Source organism: Montipora capricornis, chromosome 7, assembly GCF_036669925.1.
Source record: "Montipora capricornis isolate CH-2021 chromosome 7, ASM3666992v2, whole genome shotgun sequence".
Classification (NCBI taxonomy): Eukaryota; Metazoa; Cnidaria; class Anthozoa; order Scleractinia; family Acroporidae; genus Montipora; species Montipora capricornis.
Window position 1 is genome coordinate 30,393,908 of NC_090889.1, and position 17,500 is coordinate 30,411,407.

The 17,500-nt window shown below is 38.8% G+C and overlaps 4 protein-coding genes and 1 long non-coding RNA gene across 7 annotated transcripts in view; 2 read left to right on the forward strand and 3 right to left on the reverse strand.

Annotated features, from left to right (window-relative positions):
* Positions 1–1,390: 1,390 nt before the first annotated feature.
* On the reverse strand, positions 1,391–2,451 carry LOC138058155 (uncharacterized). Its single transcript, XR_011133810.1, has 3 exons — positions 2,199–2,451; positions 1,941–2,023; positions 1,391–1,474 (listed from the first exon to the last, which is right to left on the reverse strand). It is a non-coding gene; the product is annotated as an uncharacterized lncRNA (long non-coding RNA).
* A 1,445-nt stretch (positions 2,452–3,896) lies between these two features.
* On the reverse strand, positions 3,897–10,139 carry LOC138056863 (N-acyl-phosphatidylethanolamine-hydrolyzing phospholipase D-like). 2 transcript variants are annotated; one of them, XM_068902785.1, is made up of 5 exons: positions 9,977–10,139; positions 9,589–9,768; positions 7,996–8,645; positions 6,726–6,840; positions 3,897–5,453 (listed from the first exon to the last, which is right to left on the reverse strand). In XM_068902785.1, the coding sequence occupies exons 2-5, from the start codon at positions 9,739–9,741 to the stop codon at positions 5,325–5,327; spliced, it is 1,047 nt and encodes a 348-aa protein (XP_068758886.1). In that variant the 5' UTR covers positions 9,742–9,768; positions 9,977–10,139; the 3' UTR covers positions 3,897–5,324. The 2 variants fall into 2 exon arrangements, with proteins under 2 accessions (XP_068758886.1, XP_068758887.1); XM_068902786.1 differs by having other exon boundaries at positions 9,589–9,810; positions 9,977–10,116.
* A 73-nt stretch (positions 10,140–10,212) lies between these two features.
* On the forward strand, positions 10,213–13,453 carry LOC138056868 (general transcription factor 3C polypeptide 4-like). The gene has a single exon (XM_068902791.1). It carries the CDS (start codon positions 10,449–10,451, stop codon positions 12,513–12,515), a length of 2,067 nt encoding a protein of 688 aa, XP_068758892.1. The 5' UTR covers positions 10,213–10,448; the 3' UTR covers positions 12,516–13,453.
* LOC138056871 (N-acyl-phosphatidylethanolamine-hydrolyzing phospholipase D-like) overlaps positions 12,570–17,500 on the reverse strand; it is a 9,564-nt gene continuing 4,633 nt past the window's right edge. The window contains exons 2-4 of one of the 2 annotated variants that reach the window (XM_068902801.1): positions 16,013–16,647; positions 14,605–14,719; positions 12,570–14,197 (exon numbers count right to left, since the gene is read on the reverse strand). In XM_068902801.1, coding sequence (XP_068758902.1) covers positions 14,090–14,197; positions 14,605–14,719; positions 16,013–16,647 — 858 coding nt within the window. In that variant the 3' untranslated portion in view covers positions 12,570–14,089. The remainder of the gene's footprint in view (positions 14,198–14,604; positions 14,720–16,012; positions 16,648–17,500) is intronic. The other variant, XM_068902800.1, reaches the window with a different exon arrangement.
* LOC138056869 (uncharacterized) overlaps positions 16,922–17,500 on the forward strand; it is a 36,908-nt gene continuing 36,329 nt past the window's right edge. Inside the window, exon 1 of the mRNA XM_068902795.1 lies at positions 16,922–17,016. The gene's annotated coding sequence lies outside the window, so the exon portion shown is untranslated. The remainder of the gene's footprint in view (positions 17,017–17,500) is intronic.

Genomic DNA, 17,500 nt, shown 5'->3' on the forward strand with positions numbered 1-17,500 from the left:
TATAAATTCGAAAAGCATTTGTTGATGGACCTAACTTGATAATACCTACAAGTTAGATATATCTTAGGTTGCACTGTATCAAAACTTAAACCTTACTGTCGCAGAGATCCGGTGGTATTCGGTGATTAGATTACCGTATTAACCTGTAGTATTAATGACTCACTCGCAGCAGAAACGCGCAGCGCGAGTCCTAGCTTATGCGCACAGAGACCTTGCAGGTACCGCGCGCGACTTGCGTGCACTGAGCTAACACGCGCAACTACAGTGAAATTAGAGGGTTGAAAAAAACACCCTATGGTATCTGCAAATTCCCTTTTGAGCCAGAAGGGATAGTCCAATCCCAAGGTGTGGCTTCAATTTGCTTTAAACTCGAAATAATACCAGTTTAGATAGACAAGAAAAAACGATCCACCATTGCTCTCATTTCCTCTCCCTCTTGGATGACCGCGTTGAATAACTCTTTCCTCTGCTGTCATGGCTTGTAAATCAACGATCACCGGAATTTATTTCCCCTCAACCCAAAGCGATATCCAGAAATCAAATTATCTCTGAAAACCTCGAGTGAATTTAATTTGTGTGTCAGATGTTCTCTAAGTTAAATGACGATTGGCCTCCTAGCTTTCATATGGAAGATTTCCTTGGGATGGGGGAGGCAGGGGGAGGGGGGGGAGGGGGGGAGAAGGTCGAAGCATCTGCAGCAGTCTTAATTGCGCTCATAGATCTTAAAAAAGTGAGGCCTCACTACAGGTGAATACGGTAATATTTAACTGACTAATTATGCTACCTCTGTGTTCCTCATCTTCTATTTCACATGATCCTCTTCCTCTCTTGCTTGACTTGCGGACCTCCGACGTTTCTTCCCTGCGGCAAAATAAAAAGCTTTGTTAAGAAAGGCTTCAACATTGCATTTCTGGACTAAAGTTGTTACAATTACAATTTAATTATGATAACCAATTAAAGACCAAGGTTTTTTCAGCCTCGTCTTGCAAAATATGAACTAGGGTAGTTTTTTGTTCTAGGGGTTCTATTATTAAAATTAAAAGGAAAGGAACCTTATTTAAGTCTCTAGTCTTCTAGTGCTCGAGCACTAATTATTTTCAATTTAGGACAAAACTGAAATAGACTAAATAATTTTGATTTAAGGAAAATTGATATTATAATATTAACGACGCAAGCTACGAGCCGAGACAATTACAATTTTCTTCGTTAAATCAGGAAGAGGAAAGGGGATTTCCTATTTTTTCTCGGACATAGATCAGAAGACTCTGCTTGCAGGGTATGAAAATGCGAAAAAGATAATCGGCTGTGGTACAGATCAACCCGTAAAATGTTTATATCCCGTACGTTTTCTCTCTCCTCTAATGTTTATATTTTTGATTCAAAGAACAAATCTTACCTCTCTGCGACAATGTTGTGTTGAGCTTTGTTCTTGAAATGTCCCTTGCTTGTTCTCATCTCATGAATGGCGCAGTACCTAAACATTTGAAAACAGGTTCATTATTTTAACTGTATCAATTCAGGTGCAGTTACGATCTTAGATCATTGACTTCATTCTGATCACCAATTATGGACCATGGCCCGTTTGTTCGAAAGCCGATTAACTTAATCCAGGATTAGCGTAGACTTTTGTTTCATGTTTTCAACTTTTAGTTGCAAGTTTCTTTTGCTTATTTTTTTTTTGTTTATTTTTTTTTTCAAGATTGACTTCTCCTAATGTAAAGTTTTGCCTAATATCAGCGTTGAACAGCATTTGGGGTAGAGAAATAAACTACTTGGTTAATTTATAATCTGGGATTAGCGGTAATCGGCTTTTGAACAACCGGGCCCAGAAGTGGATAACGTAAGGTGCATTAGAATTTTTTGTGAGTAGAAAGGGGGTTTTTGGTCAGTTTTACTCAGAGCCGTTTAGCAAGATTTCAAACATGAAACATTTAACTTACCGTCTGAAAACCCTTCCTCAGTCTTTGGATCTTTGAGTAGATCTTCTCTTTTGGCCAAGATCTATTGCAGCCATTGTGAACACCTAAAAATTAAACCATGAGATAATGGGTTAGCCTCATTAATACGATTAAGTACATTGTTGCTAATTTGCCTAAATATGAACTAAACTTACAATGAACTTATGGTCATCATACTACTGCTTCAAAACAGCTTTAATTAAACACTAATAACTAAAAGACACTCAAACATTGAAGTACCTTTCGTAGGATTTCGTTTCGAATTCAGTTGTTCATGGATGTAGCTGTCCAAGTTTCAGTGTCGGTAACTTTTCATCCACGTGTTCGTAAGCGGGACCTTCTCCGTCCGCGTCAGAATAACGTTTACACTGTTAGCTTTCCGCAGTCGCATCCAATAGCAAGAAGAACGTCAACAGAGAGTTTATGCGGCACAAACGCTAGGAAGAAGACATGAAATTTTGAAAATAAACTGCATGTCGAGGCGCCATATTGAATCTTCTTCCACAAGTTGTTGGATTAGCATAACATTTGCAATTCAATCAATTCCAACACGTCGCGTTACGCCACAATGGGGAGAGCTCGGTTACCAAAAGAAAAAAAAAAGCGTGTCTGAGTTCCAAAGAATTTTCGGCGTATTTGAAAGCAAAGCCGGACTGTTTCCAAGGTATTTTCATAAAAATAATCTGGCTTACCTTCCACACTATTTGGAAGGATGGGTTGATTGTTTGCATTGCTGGACATGGCTGGGTTACGGCGTTTGCTAAGGTTAGGGGAGGGGTGGGTGGGTTTTGACCCGGGGGTTTTGAATAGCGGACTTCAAAAAAGCAGAAAAACTGCAACATACGCAATGTTCAGATGCTGATACAATCAGCCACTGGGCCATTTTTGAGGTATTAACGAAACCCTATTCTTAAGGGAAAAACTCTTATTCGGACCCATTGTTGAGGTGCCTAAAAGAAGTGTCAAAGGAGGGAATGTTCTATTCAGAGTAATAACTCTACAGCATTGTTTCATATAAAAATTGGGGGTCACCGAGTTCGTTTTTAAGATGTCAGCGTTTAAAGACCAAATATAGGGTATTTTTACATGCTTGTTTTGTTGCCATGGTGACTTATTACGTCACTTCAATGAATGTATCTTGTTGAGAAATTATTGATCTTTTATATGGTACCATAACACGATTTTCGTTACGTGAAATAGTTGTCTAGATTCAATCCTTTAAAATAGTACAGTTTTTTTTTAATTGTTGCGACTGTTTTGAGCCTCCTTACGACCCTTTTGTAAACCACTTCTAGTGACATTGGTATCCTCCGTGATAAAGATGGCCACAAACCCGGGCCATTTTAATATCCTCGAGCCCATGTTTAGTGTTTTCAGTTGAATTTTTTAGGTATCGAAATTCAAACTTGGATATTCCGGCAGGTCTACTGAGATGAAGTAGTTGACATAAAAGCCCGCAGTATTCTGATTGATGATCACAAGCGCGCTGTGAGTTTGCAATTTAGGCAAGCAGTTTTTGGAGTGGTTAGTCGTTAGTCAATCAATCGATTGAGCAGTCAGTCAATCAGTCGAGGATCGAACAGGGGACCTCTTGCTCCGAAAGCTGCGTTCTAAGTAACTGAGCTACGCCTGCTCTTCGGTCAGTTGGTCAGTAAATCAGTCAGTCAGTAAATGAACCAGTCAGTCGATTGGTTAGTCAAAAATTTGGTTTTATCAACGGAGTTGATAATGTAAATTGGCCACCGTACAGAGATTCTAAAAGCTGACGTTTCGAGCGTTAGCCCTTCGTCAGAGCGAATGGGTTAGTCAGTTTGCTAGTCCATCAGTCCATGAATCTGTCGAACGGTTATCCAGTCAGTCAGCCAAAAGAAAGTAAGACATCAGGCTTCAGTACTTCCATGGTGTGACATCTCAAAAATACGACAAACAGACATATAGTTTATAGAAGATCTTAACTTTATTACTGGTTCTCATTGCCAATAACAACAGTTGATCTACTTTAAATCTCAGTTTCTACTGGTGTCGTGCAATTTTGAAACAATTTAATGTTTCATTTCAAGGTGCGTTCCTAGTAGTTTAACCATTACGACCAATTAGACAGATAAGTCAGTTCTCTACTTTGCTCCGAGGTTTTCCTCCAGGTACTCTGGTTTTCTCCTTTCCTCAAACAACCAAGATTAGATTTGATTTGAGTTCATTCAATTTGACGTCAATGTACCGAGCGCTAGAAGGGCTATTGACCCGTAGCCCGTAATTTTTAAGGGCTACGGGTCTAATTGTTAATAATGCTGATAATAGACACTTAAAATAAAGTTCATATTTATAAATATTATTAATCCAACAAACTTCCTTTTTTCAAACCCGTCCCAGTACTCAAGCTTACAAAGACTATTTCTGCAGCGTGGCAAAATCCTGGATTCCATGAAGGCTGAAATCATCTAAATGTATTGTTCTCCTTTTCTGTGACAGCTGAAATTATTGTTCCATTTCTTTGTACTCGCTTTCACTTCTTCGAAGAAAAGGAAAACTGGAGTCAGTGCTTACAGCTCTGCACTTTACCTAGTTAGGTGTATAGAGCCTTTACGGAAGGACCGTTTCAGTCAGGGTGAAGTAGACCGCCTTTTTAGTGCCTTGATCTTACCGATTTCACTTATGGCCTGTCTGTCTATGGTGCCGTACACTCAGATCTCGCGAAAACAGCATTTTCCTTCATTTGTCGAATTATCTTTGACAAATACTTTGTAAAAGCAATAGAGGACTTTTTTTCTGTGTTTCCATAGCCTCATCAAAAAACTCAGGGGAGTTGGGAGAATTCTCGACAGTTATGCAAACCCTAGATTCATAACGGTCTCGAATTCTCCCAACTCCCCATCGTGTTTAGATGAGGATATGGAAACACGGAAAACGTCATATATTGCTTAAGTTTATCCTTATTTTGAAAAGGGCCTCCTCCCCCAAAATTCGATCAACAAGTAAAAACATCCAATCTAGACCTCTTTCATAACGGCCGTCAAATAAAAAAAAATATTCTTTTGTTTTAATGCTAATAAGCCTTTCTAGCCTTGGTACGACGAGAAAATTTCAAAAGAACTTACTTGTTTCAAAATAAGAGCAGTAGGTTTAATTAACATAAATGCAAAAGAATGTTAAGGAGGTCGCCATTTATGAAAGTGGTCTATACATTATTAAAAAGAGGCAGCAGTTTCACGAAATGACAAAAGTCCCAGGATAACCTACTTCTCCATGGACACTCCAGAGGAAAAAAGTTTCAATAAATATGAATAAAAACGTCACAATTAAAACGCATTTTTTTCTCTACACTTAAATGGACGTTTCCAGATTGTAAAGCACTCTACAGCTTCCATCTTAAGCTGGTTTTGCTTCTTCCTTGGTAACCACTCTTGTTTCACCATGTTTCATGGTCATGAATTTGTTTCGTGGAATTCCAACACTGTCGAGTTTTTCATTCAACTCTTTTGGTGGAGCAAGATAGTGCTAAGAAAAGAGAAAAAAGGAAAACAAGTCAGCAATGACATCACAAGAAGTAAAATTGTTAATTGATTCCTCAACTCTATGACAAACTATTGTTTGCCAATGGGCGAAATGAATGGATTTTCTGTGTAGAATGAGACAGTTGAGACTATCTTCACTTCCCCCCTCCCCCACCCACCAGGGACACATTTATACACATGGGTAGAGGGAAAGTATGGAGCTTCTCCAAGTCCAGTTAACGGGGCATTTTCTCATTATGAAATACACACATGGCTGTCTTATGACATCTAAAGGATTACATGATCACAGCATGTAGTTGTCACATTCATTTGTGAGTTAAAGGGACATGGTTTTTGAGTAGAAGCGGAGGTGGTTAACTTATCGACTCCTGAATTGCCCCCTACCATTGGCGAGTAAAATCACCTGGTGTTAGACAGAGTGAAATCTGTTAAGTCTATCACTACTAGGAGTCAATTGGTTAAGTAGTGGGCCTGGCACCACGAGGTATTAAACAAGAGCCTTCTGCAATTGGACAGCATACTGTATGTCATCTAGATTACACTACATTTTCCATTGTCTGGAGTGTACCAATTAGAATGTTCAATTCTTGCTCTGATGTTAAAACTCAGCTGACTCCTTTAGCTTTACACAATCACAACAGGCAAAGACAACTGCTTAAGTCAATCGTAATGTCAAGCAAACCCTGCACTAAGTGCAAGGAAAACATGTGCAAGCAAGTTACAATGTCAAAAAGGCCAACTTGCAAAGGTGAACCCATTGCCTCCAAAGAGCGTGCTTACAGTTCAGGGTCGGCCAGGGTTTTTGGGTATATGGTATACAGGGGCTTTTTCAATTGGGTATACGGTATATCGCAGCTTAAATACGGGTATTCGGTATTATATCACTTTCTTTGAATTTCAGGAATACAGTATACAATGCTTCCATTAATTTTGGGTATATTTGGATGAATTTTGGGTATTTTTGGGTATTTTGGCAAATTTTTTTCAGGTATACTGGTATAGTATACCACTACCCCCCCCCCCCCTTCCCCCCCTGGCCGACCCTGACAGTTATAGATTTTACTCTAAAGAGATAAATTTAAAGTGATCTTCACTCTTAACTGGACAACCTAAACAATAATTATTGTCACTTAGCGACACCTCATGGGCTATTGACCCATAGCCCTTATGGGCTACGGGTCTAATTGTTAACTACTGCTTAGATTGTCCGCTTAAGTGCAGGGATTAGGGATACCGGTTGATCAGCACTCCTTACCTCGTAGGAAAGATTAAAAGTTCCCCAGTGAATACCAATGGAGAAATTTGATTTAACATCTTCATGAATATCAACGGCAGCTTGAGGATCAACATGTTGAAATTGCATAAGTCCCCTACAAATTGAGCAAACAAAACAAATAATATTGTTGAACTGAAGAAACTAAGTAGCGTAACCAGAAGGAACAACCAATTAAGTGGGTGTGGTCATTCTTACTTGAGAAGTTCTGCATAAAAAAAAATGTGTTGCAAGTTGCTGCATGTTGCAGAAAGTAGAGGTCCGCTCTACTTTCTGCAACACGCCGCAGCAACTTCCAACACATATTTGTTGTTGTGAGACAGGTTGTGCGTGGGATGTAAAACACGCAACATCACTTTTCGACTAGTTTTGCAGCAATGTTGCGAGACAACTTGGACGTTTTTGTTGCTCGTATTACTGTAGCTTTAATCACATAACAACTGGCATTTATCTTCCAATGCAGATGGGCTGGGTGATGTGCCAGAGAAATGTGGTTGCGGATCACTGGAAATCGTAGTTATTCTCTCAATATTAATGTTCTGTGATGTAGAAGTCTGTGTTTCAAGCTTTAGAATGTTTGGTCATGAAAAACAACTATTCTTTGTAAAAGGGAAAGCAAAGGAAATTAACTTTATTTAAGTGTCTAGTTGTTCTAGCGCTGGAGCACTAATTGGGGACACTGTAAACTGAAGTAAACAATGAAAGCAAATCAAGTCAAATGTTGGTTTTTGTTGAGAGGAAAAACCGGAGTACCCGGAGAAAACCTCACGGTGCAGAGTAGAGAACCAACAAACTCAACCCACATATGACGCTGAGTCTGGGAATCGAACCCGGGCCACATTCATTGGTGGGAGGCAAGTGCTGTCACCACTGCGCCATCCCTGCACCCCGTAGGACTTCATTTGGAATAAAGGGCCGAGGCGAACTTGGGGATACTAATAAAAGAACTGTTCTATTTCAGTCCTGATAATGAGACTTGCCAGATTATTTTTACTTGTCACTGGGGACCACTTCAGGCATGAATACTTTTATACCAACATCTAGGTCCACTCAAAAACCATGTCCCCTTTCAGTCCTGAGACTGAGACAGATTTACTCGTCAATAAGGATGCATGGATTAACCTACTGTACAGAGAGGCATGGGTTAAACTTCAAGCAGCCGCAGCAACTATTTTAATACATGTATACTACTTCTCATTATTATAATTAATGATAATTATTATTATAATTAATTATAATTGTTAATTATTACCTTGGTGAATATGCCCCAATAGGAATTGCTGCCAAATCAAATGGTCCATATCTCTTCCCAATCTTCTCGAACATGCTGCAGTAACCAGTATCACCAGCAAAGAAAAATCTGTTCTCTGGACCAATTACTGACCAACTCCCCCACAAAACTTTGTTTTTATCAAACATTCCCCGTTGACACCAGTGCTGTGCCGGGGTGAAGGCAAATTTGACAGCTTTGCATTTTTCTGTAAATTTAGGGTGACTTTTTTCTTGCCACCACTGAAGCTCAACAACATTGTTGCAGCCACAGTCCTTCATCCAGGAGCACAATCCCATGGGCACAAACCAGTGAATTTTATCACCAAATCTTTTATTGAGCTGGCAGACTGTTGTATAGTCAAGATGATCATAGTGGTTGTGACTGATGCAAACAGCGTCAATAGCAGGGAGTTCATCGACTGTGCAAGGAACAGGTCTATAGCGTTTCACACCCATCAAACGTGCTACTCCACAATAGTCATTAAAAACTGGATCAGTCAAAATATTCAAACCATCCATTTGAACTAATACTGTTGCATGGCCAATCCACGTCACTTGTATTTCCTTTTGGGGAGGAGAATCAAGAGCTGCATTGTCTGGTTTGACAACTGGCAAAGTCTTGTCCAATTCCTATACATCGAAAGAAAAAATAAAAGGTTACAATAATTATTATAAATAATTTAGTAAATAAATTATTAAATAAAAAATTATTAAAATTATTAAAATTAATAATAACATTATTATTATTGTTATTATTATAGTCTAAATTAGTAAATAATTTATAAATAATTTATTAGTCTAATACATTAGCACCACAGGGTGACATGGCCTTTAGCTTACTTGATTAGGTGGCATATTATTAAGGTCACAAAGAGTCTATATTTATTAAACTAATCCTTGAAAGGCAGAATCTTTGGAGGCATTGCAGCCCATTGGCTCTAAAGGGCGCTTCAATTGTCGTGAGATCTGGATATTCCAAGTTCAAGACCTGCTCTGACCACTCGTTGAATTGATCCTGATGATCCCTGGTGCAGTTTCTTGACTACTGCACTTGTAACTAGCCAACTCGTATTCCTCTGGTCAGTTGGGATTGGATATTTAGATATTTCGCCACCAAGCTTTTCTAAACTTTGAGCTAAAATAAAGTTTGCATGCATTGTATGCTGAAAGGGACATTCAATTTTCAATTTAAGTTTTAAAATAATTCCAGATAAGTCTAGTCGTTAGTTACATGTATCTCACTTTGCTAAATATTTATGCTCCAAGCTGCAATCTCCAGATAAAAATATTATGTATTTCAAACACCATCAACATCGATCAGGGCGCCTATATGAACAAGGAAATCATAAAGAAAAAGAAATCAAGACCTCTTTCTTTCCTGGGCGTATGGACATCAATTCTCTCTTTGATCTTTACCAATGTTAATTTTTAAGTCACACAGTGACTATAACACTCTTTCCGTGATCATACCAAAATTATCATAGGTTCTATTATATCATGTTGCATTAGAAATTGCAAGTCCAATATCTTTTTCAGGTCCAAAATCTTAAACCATGTTCTTACAAAACCTTACCTCACTGTGCCAGGGCACATTGGATTCATTTGCTGTACTCGCAAACCATTTCATTGCACCCCAAAATCCTGCAAAATGTGCTTTCCAAGGCAATTTAAATACTCCGTTCTCTCTCCTTGCTGTAGGATATTCATCACTTCCTGGTTTATCCATCCTGCAGTTTGTATTTGTGTGATTACACTGCAAAGAGATTAGGTGTGTGGGTGTTTTGCAAACCAATCCCTAGAGACACATGTATAATAAATTTCCTGCCGGTGGACGAACAAAAGCAGCTACATGTACATGTAATGAGATCTTTCGCTTTCGTCCACCAACAAAGCGGTAATGACGTAACATGAACATCGCCTCTTTAATAAGAATACCACGGCAGAATTTCCGTTTAAATTACCTTTCAACACCTTAGTTATCTGCAGCAAGGAGTCCCTGTTATTTCCAGTCCCCAAATCCTTCTAGTCTAGCAGGCGATCTGTCCAGAAAACCCTCTAAGATGAAGCGGATGTACTCTGCAGAAAATCCTTGACTGTACGAGCTAATCTGAAATACGCTGTCATGTACAGTTTCCCAATGTCTCCAAGCTGAGTGGCGCGAGGACTGGAATTCAAATAAAAAACAATATGGCGGTCGCTGAGGTACAGCATGGCAAAGCAATAGAAACTGTGAAATTAAGCTATTCTCCTTCATATCCTAACGCCCTTTCTTGGTCACCTGATGGTCGCTTATCGGTGATAACCGATCGGTGTGTTTACGTCCTCACTCCTATCTCCTCGCCTTCTCATCCCAGTTTGAATTTGGAAAGGACCTCGATCCCCATAAGCAAGAAGCCTTTTCAAGCAGACGTCGGTATCGATCGCCAAGAAATAATGGCGGAAAGAAACTCTGAGTGGTATTTAGAGCCAAGGATCAATCATAACTTGGTTCAGTCTGCCTGTTTTCAAAAAGTTGCATGGTCACCGTTAAACTGCGACAGACTTGGCAGATGTGTAATTGCGACATTGTTCTCCGATTTCCAGCTCCGAATCCATATCTGTCCGACGGTGACTCTAGGTGTAAAGTGGAGGGAAGTATATGATTTGTCGTGTTTGCTGAATGGTTACTTAAAAAAGAACAAATTTAAAATTAACGAAGATATAATGCCACTAGATGCAAAAGCGTCCGAGAGTGTTGACCAAATTTCGCAAGAAAGCAAGTATTCTCGCTTTGTTCAGCGAGTTCAAATGCTTACATTCACTTCATTGCATTGGTTTTCAGAAATCTATTACCCTGCAATTGATCCTAGCACGCCTAAAGCAAACGATTCATTTGAACACCACCAGTTTTCTTTGCTGGCGACAGGTACGCAAAGTGGCCATGTGATTTTTTGGAAAGTGACTGTGCCAGTACAAATGAGCAATCCACAAGGCGTTCAACTAGAAGGGTTCTTAAATACCAATCAAGCGTGGCCGTCTTCGTTAGCCTGGCAACAAGTCAGTTACAATCACGGTATACTGGCTGTCGGCAGCATAGATGGCTTTATCAAAGCTTTCAGCATTGAGCTACTTCCATCATTATGTGGAATGGCAGAGTATGTACTTTGGGGAGACAAGGATGGAATGCAAGTTCATTTGATGGAATGGCTGTCTTCCTCTCAAGCAAATAACAGTGGTTATCGTCTTGTTGCATGCAAAGGATCTTCAGTCATAATATTTTACATCAGTGTGAAAAATGGTTTGATTGTTGCAAAGCCAATACAGAAAATAGTTACGAAAGTGCATAGAATGCCGATCACTGGGTTGCACTGCATACAAAATGGTACTATCTTTACCTGCAGTATGGACTGCTTAGTGCAGATATTAACTGATGATGCAAACACATCAAGGTCTGTCAATTATGATCCCAAGAAAGACTTTTCTTGTTATGGGATTGGGGTATCACCAAATGGTGTTTTCATTTCACTGTTTCTTTCCCCTAGTAGTCACACCCACAAATCTCTGGAATCTCATGAAACTCACATTCTATTTGTGAACATAGCTTGTGGACTGTTGTCCATCACTCAGCTGTTAAAGAGGGATTGTCTTCAAATGGAGAAGTGGGACATGTGCAAAGCGCTTCAGTATTTCATCCATCGCTCTAAAACGGAATTGAAGAAAGAGATTTGTCAATTTGAGTTCATGGGAGATCTAGAAGGACTTTCCCTTGCTCAATTAGTTTTGAGACATCATGTGCTTTCCATGCACGTGATGGTGCTAACTTTGCAGAATGACGACCAGGGACCCGACAAGATGCTTGGAAGTGAATACTCAGATGAGCTTGAATGTACAACAGATTACATGTACAAGTATCTGGCGACTGGGTTTGTAAGACATTGGATGAATGCAAGAGATGTAGAATCTGATAGTCATTCAGACTCAGTGGCAGTATTGGTGACCTGTGACTGGCTGGTGATGAAATATCCTGAATCGGACACACTTCATTTGGTAAATGAAGTCTATCAGTTCTTTGAAGATGTTGATGGTCTCAGGGTGGTGTCCTCTCTTCAAGAGAAACTGGGAGAGAATGAAAACATGTCTGTGGACAGGTCCACCTCCATAACCTGTGATTCACAGGTTAACATTCAAGAGGAAGACGTTGGTGGAGCAGAGAATGGAAAAGGATCAGTTGCAGAAGGATTGGATTCAAATGACATGCCTGGCTTCCCAGCTCGAGAGAAATGCCAAATTTGTGATAATAGCATTCCCCTGGAAAGCATAACTCACGGAACTTGTTTAAATGGACACAAATGGCAGCGCTGTTGTGTGTCATTTCTCGTTTGTGCTGATTTAATCCACAAACGTTGTCAGGACTGTAGTCGCTGTGTGTCAAATCCACATGCTGACACATCGACCTGGTTATGCAATCTGTTACAAGGCACATCAAAGTGTCCCTTTTGTTTGGGCTTTTTTCGTGAGTGATTCATGTTAAATCTTGCCTTGGTATTTTTAATGCATCATAAACAGTTCATACAAATTGCAAATTTAATTGTAATTTATTTCGTTCTTGAAAACTGCTGCAAGACTGAATGTGTATGTAAATCATTGCAACAAAAGTAACGTACAGAACACTTTTGTAAAAGGACACACGTTTGTTGCAAGGTCTTTACAGGTATGCTATTTACAGACTACTGTATGCAGTCAAGATTATTTTACAAAATAATGTTTGTTGAGTCATTGAATTAATTTCTAACACCATGTACAATGATGTTTTTGCCTTAGCATCCAGTTGAACACTTAATATCTGACTTTCAACAATATTGCTACAAAACAAGAATAATTATTATTACTTCATCCCTTTCAAATAACACTTTATCATTGTTCTTCATCCAGAGTTAAAGTTAAGCTGCGTGGCTAATGGCAAAAAGTCACCTCATGTCTGTACATTTACTTAATTATAAATTATACTTTGTTGTCTTGGCCAACTACAATAAACTCAAGTGCTCTATTGGTTAGCAGAAATTACATTTACATTTAAATTCCTTGCTTTTCACCTCCTCTTTTTCAAACACATGCTTTAATCATAGTTAACAGATGTAGGCTGGTTATGAAACTCAACAAGTTTCTTTGTTTCATGTTTTTGTTCGCTTTTTTGGCCTTGACCCTGCACAAAACCCGACAGAAACACGCTTTTTTTTTCTTTAATTTATTCGAAATTAACTTGCGAACCAAAAACAAAAGATTGTGCAGGGTCATGGTCGGTTCAACATCTAATTGCGACTGTATTGTTCCTGCTTTTGAACTTCCCAGGGTTTCATAACCAGTCCCTAGATTAACTTTGCTTTAATTCTGCAAAATCAACCAAATGATAATCCTGCTTCATCTGTACTTAATGTTCTAAATAAAATTGTTCAAATGCAGTTGCTTCATCTGAATGGAGTCCATTGTCTAGTGAAACCTAAGCTGCTAGTTTTTTTCTTTTGTTGAAAACAGTAAAGTTGGCAGAACAATCCACAAGCAGCAAGTGTTTCTTACAGCTGTACATTGTAGAATGGGACAATGCAACATGCCATAATTGGTACTTGCAAGAAAAACTACTGCATTTAAATATTAACCCACTGACTTCTCAGGCACGCAGTAGGACACCCCCAGTGGATGAATAAAATCGTCTGGCATTAGACAGAGTATAATCTGTTAAGTTTCACTCCTATGCAGGAGTCAGTGGGTTTAATAAAGACCTTGCTGTGGAGATTTGCCTGCTTTACTATACATATTGAGAAATACTTGCAGTGTGTTGGTATAATCCTTACAATAATAATTATTATTACTAATTTCTTAATTTTGAATAGCATTACTCGGGATTGTTATTGACAAATAAATTTAACTGTGGTGGTCTACATGTAAAAAAATTAATAACGAAAGAAACCATTCAGTTGGGGAAGCTTTACTTTTCTACATGTAGAACAAAATCTTATTATCACCAAAAGAAGACTTGTTACATTTAGACTAGCTCTAAATAAGAATCTGATGCTTAAGTGAAACTGGGAGTGGTCCATTCATTCTATGATCTTGGATTCCCCATGATTCAAAGTAAAGAAACTTGTTTCTGCAATTCCTTTAGACTTCAGTGCTTTGGCCAGATCTTTTGGCGGGGCCAAATAATGCTAAAAAATTAAAAAAAAAATCAGTTTGACAGCTTCCAGTTCTTTTAGAACTCTCTCTAGTCTGTTGGAATAATGACTCATACAAATTGCAAGAATGAATTGTGTTGGTCCCCTTTCGTTTGATCTCCATGATTATTTTCCTTGACCAACCACAACAAAATGAAGAACTGACTGCCAGCAGTGTACAATTCAGTCTGCTGAATTGAGTTACGGTAAAAATGATGCTCTGGCTCCAGTTGTTCAAACGATGGATTGCGCTATCCACCGGATAAATCACTATCCCCCATATAAACAAGTTAGCAAAAGCAATTGAGTTATCCAGTGGATAGTGATTTATCTGGCACATAGTTTGAACAACTGGGGCCAGGTGTTTGACAATTAAAAGACATGGCTGGATTCATTTTTACCTCGTATCCGGTGGGAAATGTGCCCCAGTGTATTCCCAAGGAAAAACGACTGCCAATATCCTCGTGAATACAGACTGCTTCAGTTGGATCAACATGCTGGAACTTTAGAAACCACCTTAAAAGAAAAACATTGCTATCATCAAGAACTGAGTCACAACATGCTTTCCTCTTCAAAGGGGGCCTGCTCCTTAGCGGACATGATGGTGTGACCCCTTTTATCATTTCTGGTATCATGCAAAACAGCAATGCTTTAAATTAAAGTGCCCCTATATAACGTAAAGAAAAAAGAATTTTCCTATTTGAAATTACATATTTAAAAATGAATTTAGAGAAAGAATGTTTCGATTCAAACAAGAGGTGAATTTTCTAACATTTTTAAACACCCCTTCCACTGCCACCCCGGGCTGGTTTGCTGTGACATAGATTCAGGAATGCTTTTTGTCGTGGGTCCCATGTTTTCTTTATAATACTGATCAACTCTGCCAAAGTATTGCTGTGTGATCATTTTTGGTATTTTTCCATAAGCAAAAACTTCTATCATGATAAATAATTTAAGCTAAAACAATGTGTTTATTTCTGGTAAAATGACTATGTAATAATATAATAACCGCGAAAGGGAGAGCATCCCAAATATGCAACCATTCCAATCAAAAATAGACTGATTCCTTGATGTTCATGCATCCATTGCCAATAAGTTAAATGGTGTAGAAGCTTTTATACTGAGTTAGTCAATCAATCAATCAAGAACTTTATTTTAACATCATGATAAGAAAAATCAGCATTGCTGGTAAAAACAAAACAAACAACAACAACAACAAAAAGCTCGTATGATCAAGTCCACCCATCACAGCTGAGCACCACTTATTGTCTGAAGAAGACCATTGAACAGTACGTGGTCATCCTCAAACACAGTAATCTACAACCTAAGTGACTACATCTTGAGACAAACCATCATTCATCTTATTGTTCATGAAATATTATAATATTATTTCTTTTCACTTTTTTCTTGATTAAACACTACATGTCATAAGGATATACATGTAGCCATGATCATCACAAAAGATAAAGCATCTTTGTCTCAAGAAAACGTACAATACTTTTTTTTCTGTGGAAGAGGGTACTGTGAAGTGCAGGTGGCAGGTCATTGTTTTACCATAACTGGAACATTTAACCCAAACCTTTACAAAAATGCTACCCTTTTAGCTTACGCTTAAACATTATATAATGCACACTATTTAGGCCTAATGTTGAAGAATTTATTTAGTAAAGGTTAGGGTAATGTTTCAGCTATGGTGAAACAATGACCTGCAACCCTTACATGCAACCTGCAGTTTGCACCCTCCATTTCTGTGGCTAATAGCAAAACTTAAGACACTTCTAATGCAGGCTTATATTTTTTCAAACAAACCTTGGTTTGTAAGCACCTATGGGAATAGCCGCAAAATCAAATGGTCCAAATTTGTTTCCGATCTGCTTGAACCCCCTGCAGTATCCAGAATCTCCAGCAAAGAAAAATCTATGTTTTGGTCCGACAACCGTCCAACTACCCCACAACACTTTATTTTGATCAAATACGGATCTGCGGCACCAGTGCTGTGAAGGAGTGAAAATAAATTTCACAGAAGTGTCAGGAAATTTTGCCTCTTCCCACCACTCCAGCTCCGTAACATTTTGACATCCACTGTCAATCATCCAATTTTTTAGTCCCATCGGAACAAACCAATGCAAGTTTTCTTTGAATCGTAAATTAAGACCCTTGATAGTGTTGAAATCCAGATGGTCGTAGTGATCATGGCTGATGCAAACTGCGTCAATCCGCGGTAAATCTTCCACAGAACAGGGTGGTGGTCTGTAACGCTTCATACCCAGCCACTGGCTTGGTCCAGCATACATGCTGAAGTTAGGATCTGTTAAGATATTGCACCCATCCATTTGAACAAGAACACTGGCATGTCCTAACCATGTCACTTGAATATCATCTGAGGGGGGTGATGATAGAAGTGAACTGTCAAGGGTAAGAACAGGTAATGTTTGGTCTAATTCCTATAAAAAACAAATGCAACAATTTTGTTATTTATTACAAATGCTAGAAAAATCTCAGGAAGCTGAAACCAGTGCAGCACATACTGACTGCAAATTTATCCTTCAGATACAGAAAAGCAGACTTTTGACCCTGATATCACAAAGCTCTTTATACTCTTTAATTTCATTTGATCGGTGTATTAGGTCACAGATCTATTTGGCCTCGATGTATTTATAGGTCCATTGTTTTCGGGACCAAAAACATAAGAGCTTCATTGACTGTCAAAACAATGGGTCTTTTGTTTCTGTGGTTGGCACATTTGAATGACAAAAGCGATGTTTGTAAACAGATATCATCGCTATAAAAGTGCTAAAGGCAACGGAAGATCGGTAAGGAGGTTTTTGTGTTGTTTTTGCCTTAGAAACCCGTGATGTTTTCGCGGCGATATCAGAGAAAATGTCACTTGTGAAAATGTAACAAAGTGTTACTAAAGGCGTCCCCAAACGAGGAAACAATGTTGCGGCCCCAGGAAACATTTGTTGCGGAAGCAAAAATATTTCCGAATTTGTTCTGAAACATTTTGCTTCCGCGCGCCGAGGAAACTTTTCGGGAAACAATGTTTCCGCAAAAATGTTTCCTCGTTTACGGACGCCTCCTGCCTTGAGCGAAGGGAGAAGTGTCCCGAAATTTGTACTTTCACGTTGTCGTGAAAAACGTTCACGTTGTTGTTTCGCACGGTACGGCCAAGAAGCGTGCGTACGTGCGGGCAAGATTATGTGTGCTCTTTAACAATTGTCGTTTTCTATACGTCTCGGAAAAATTTCTTGCAGCCTTAGAAAGGTGATTAATATAGTAAATGTCGTGTAATTAGCA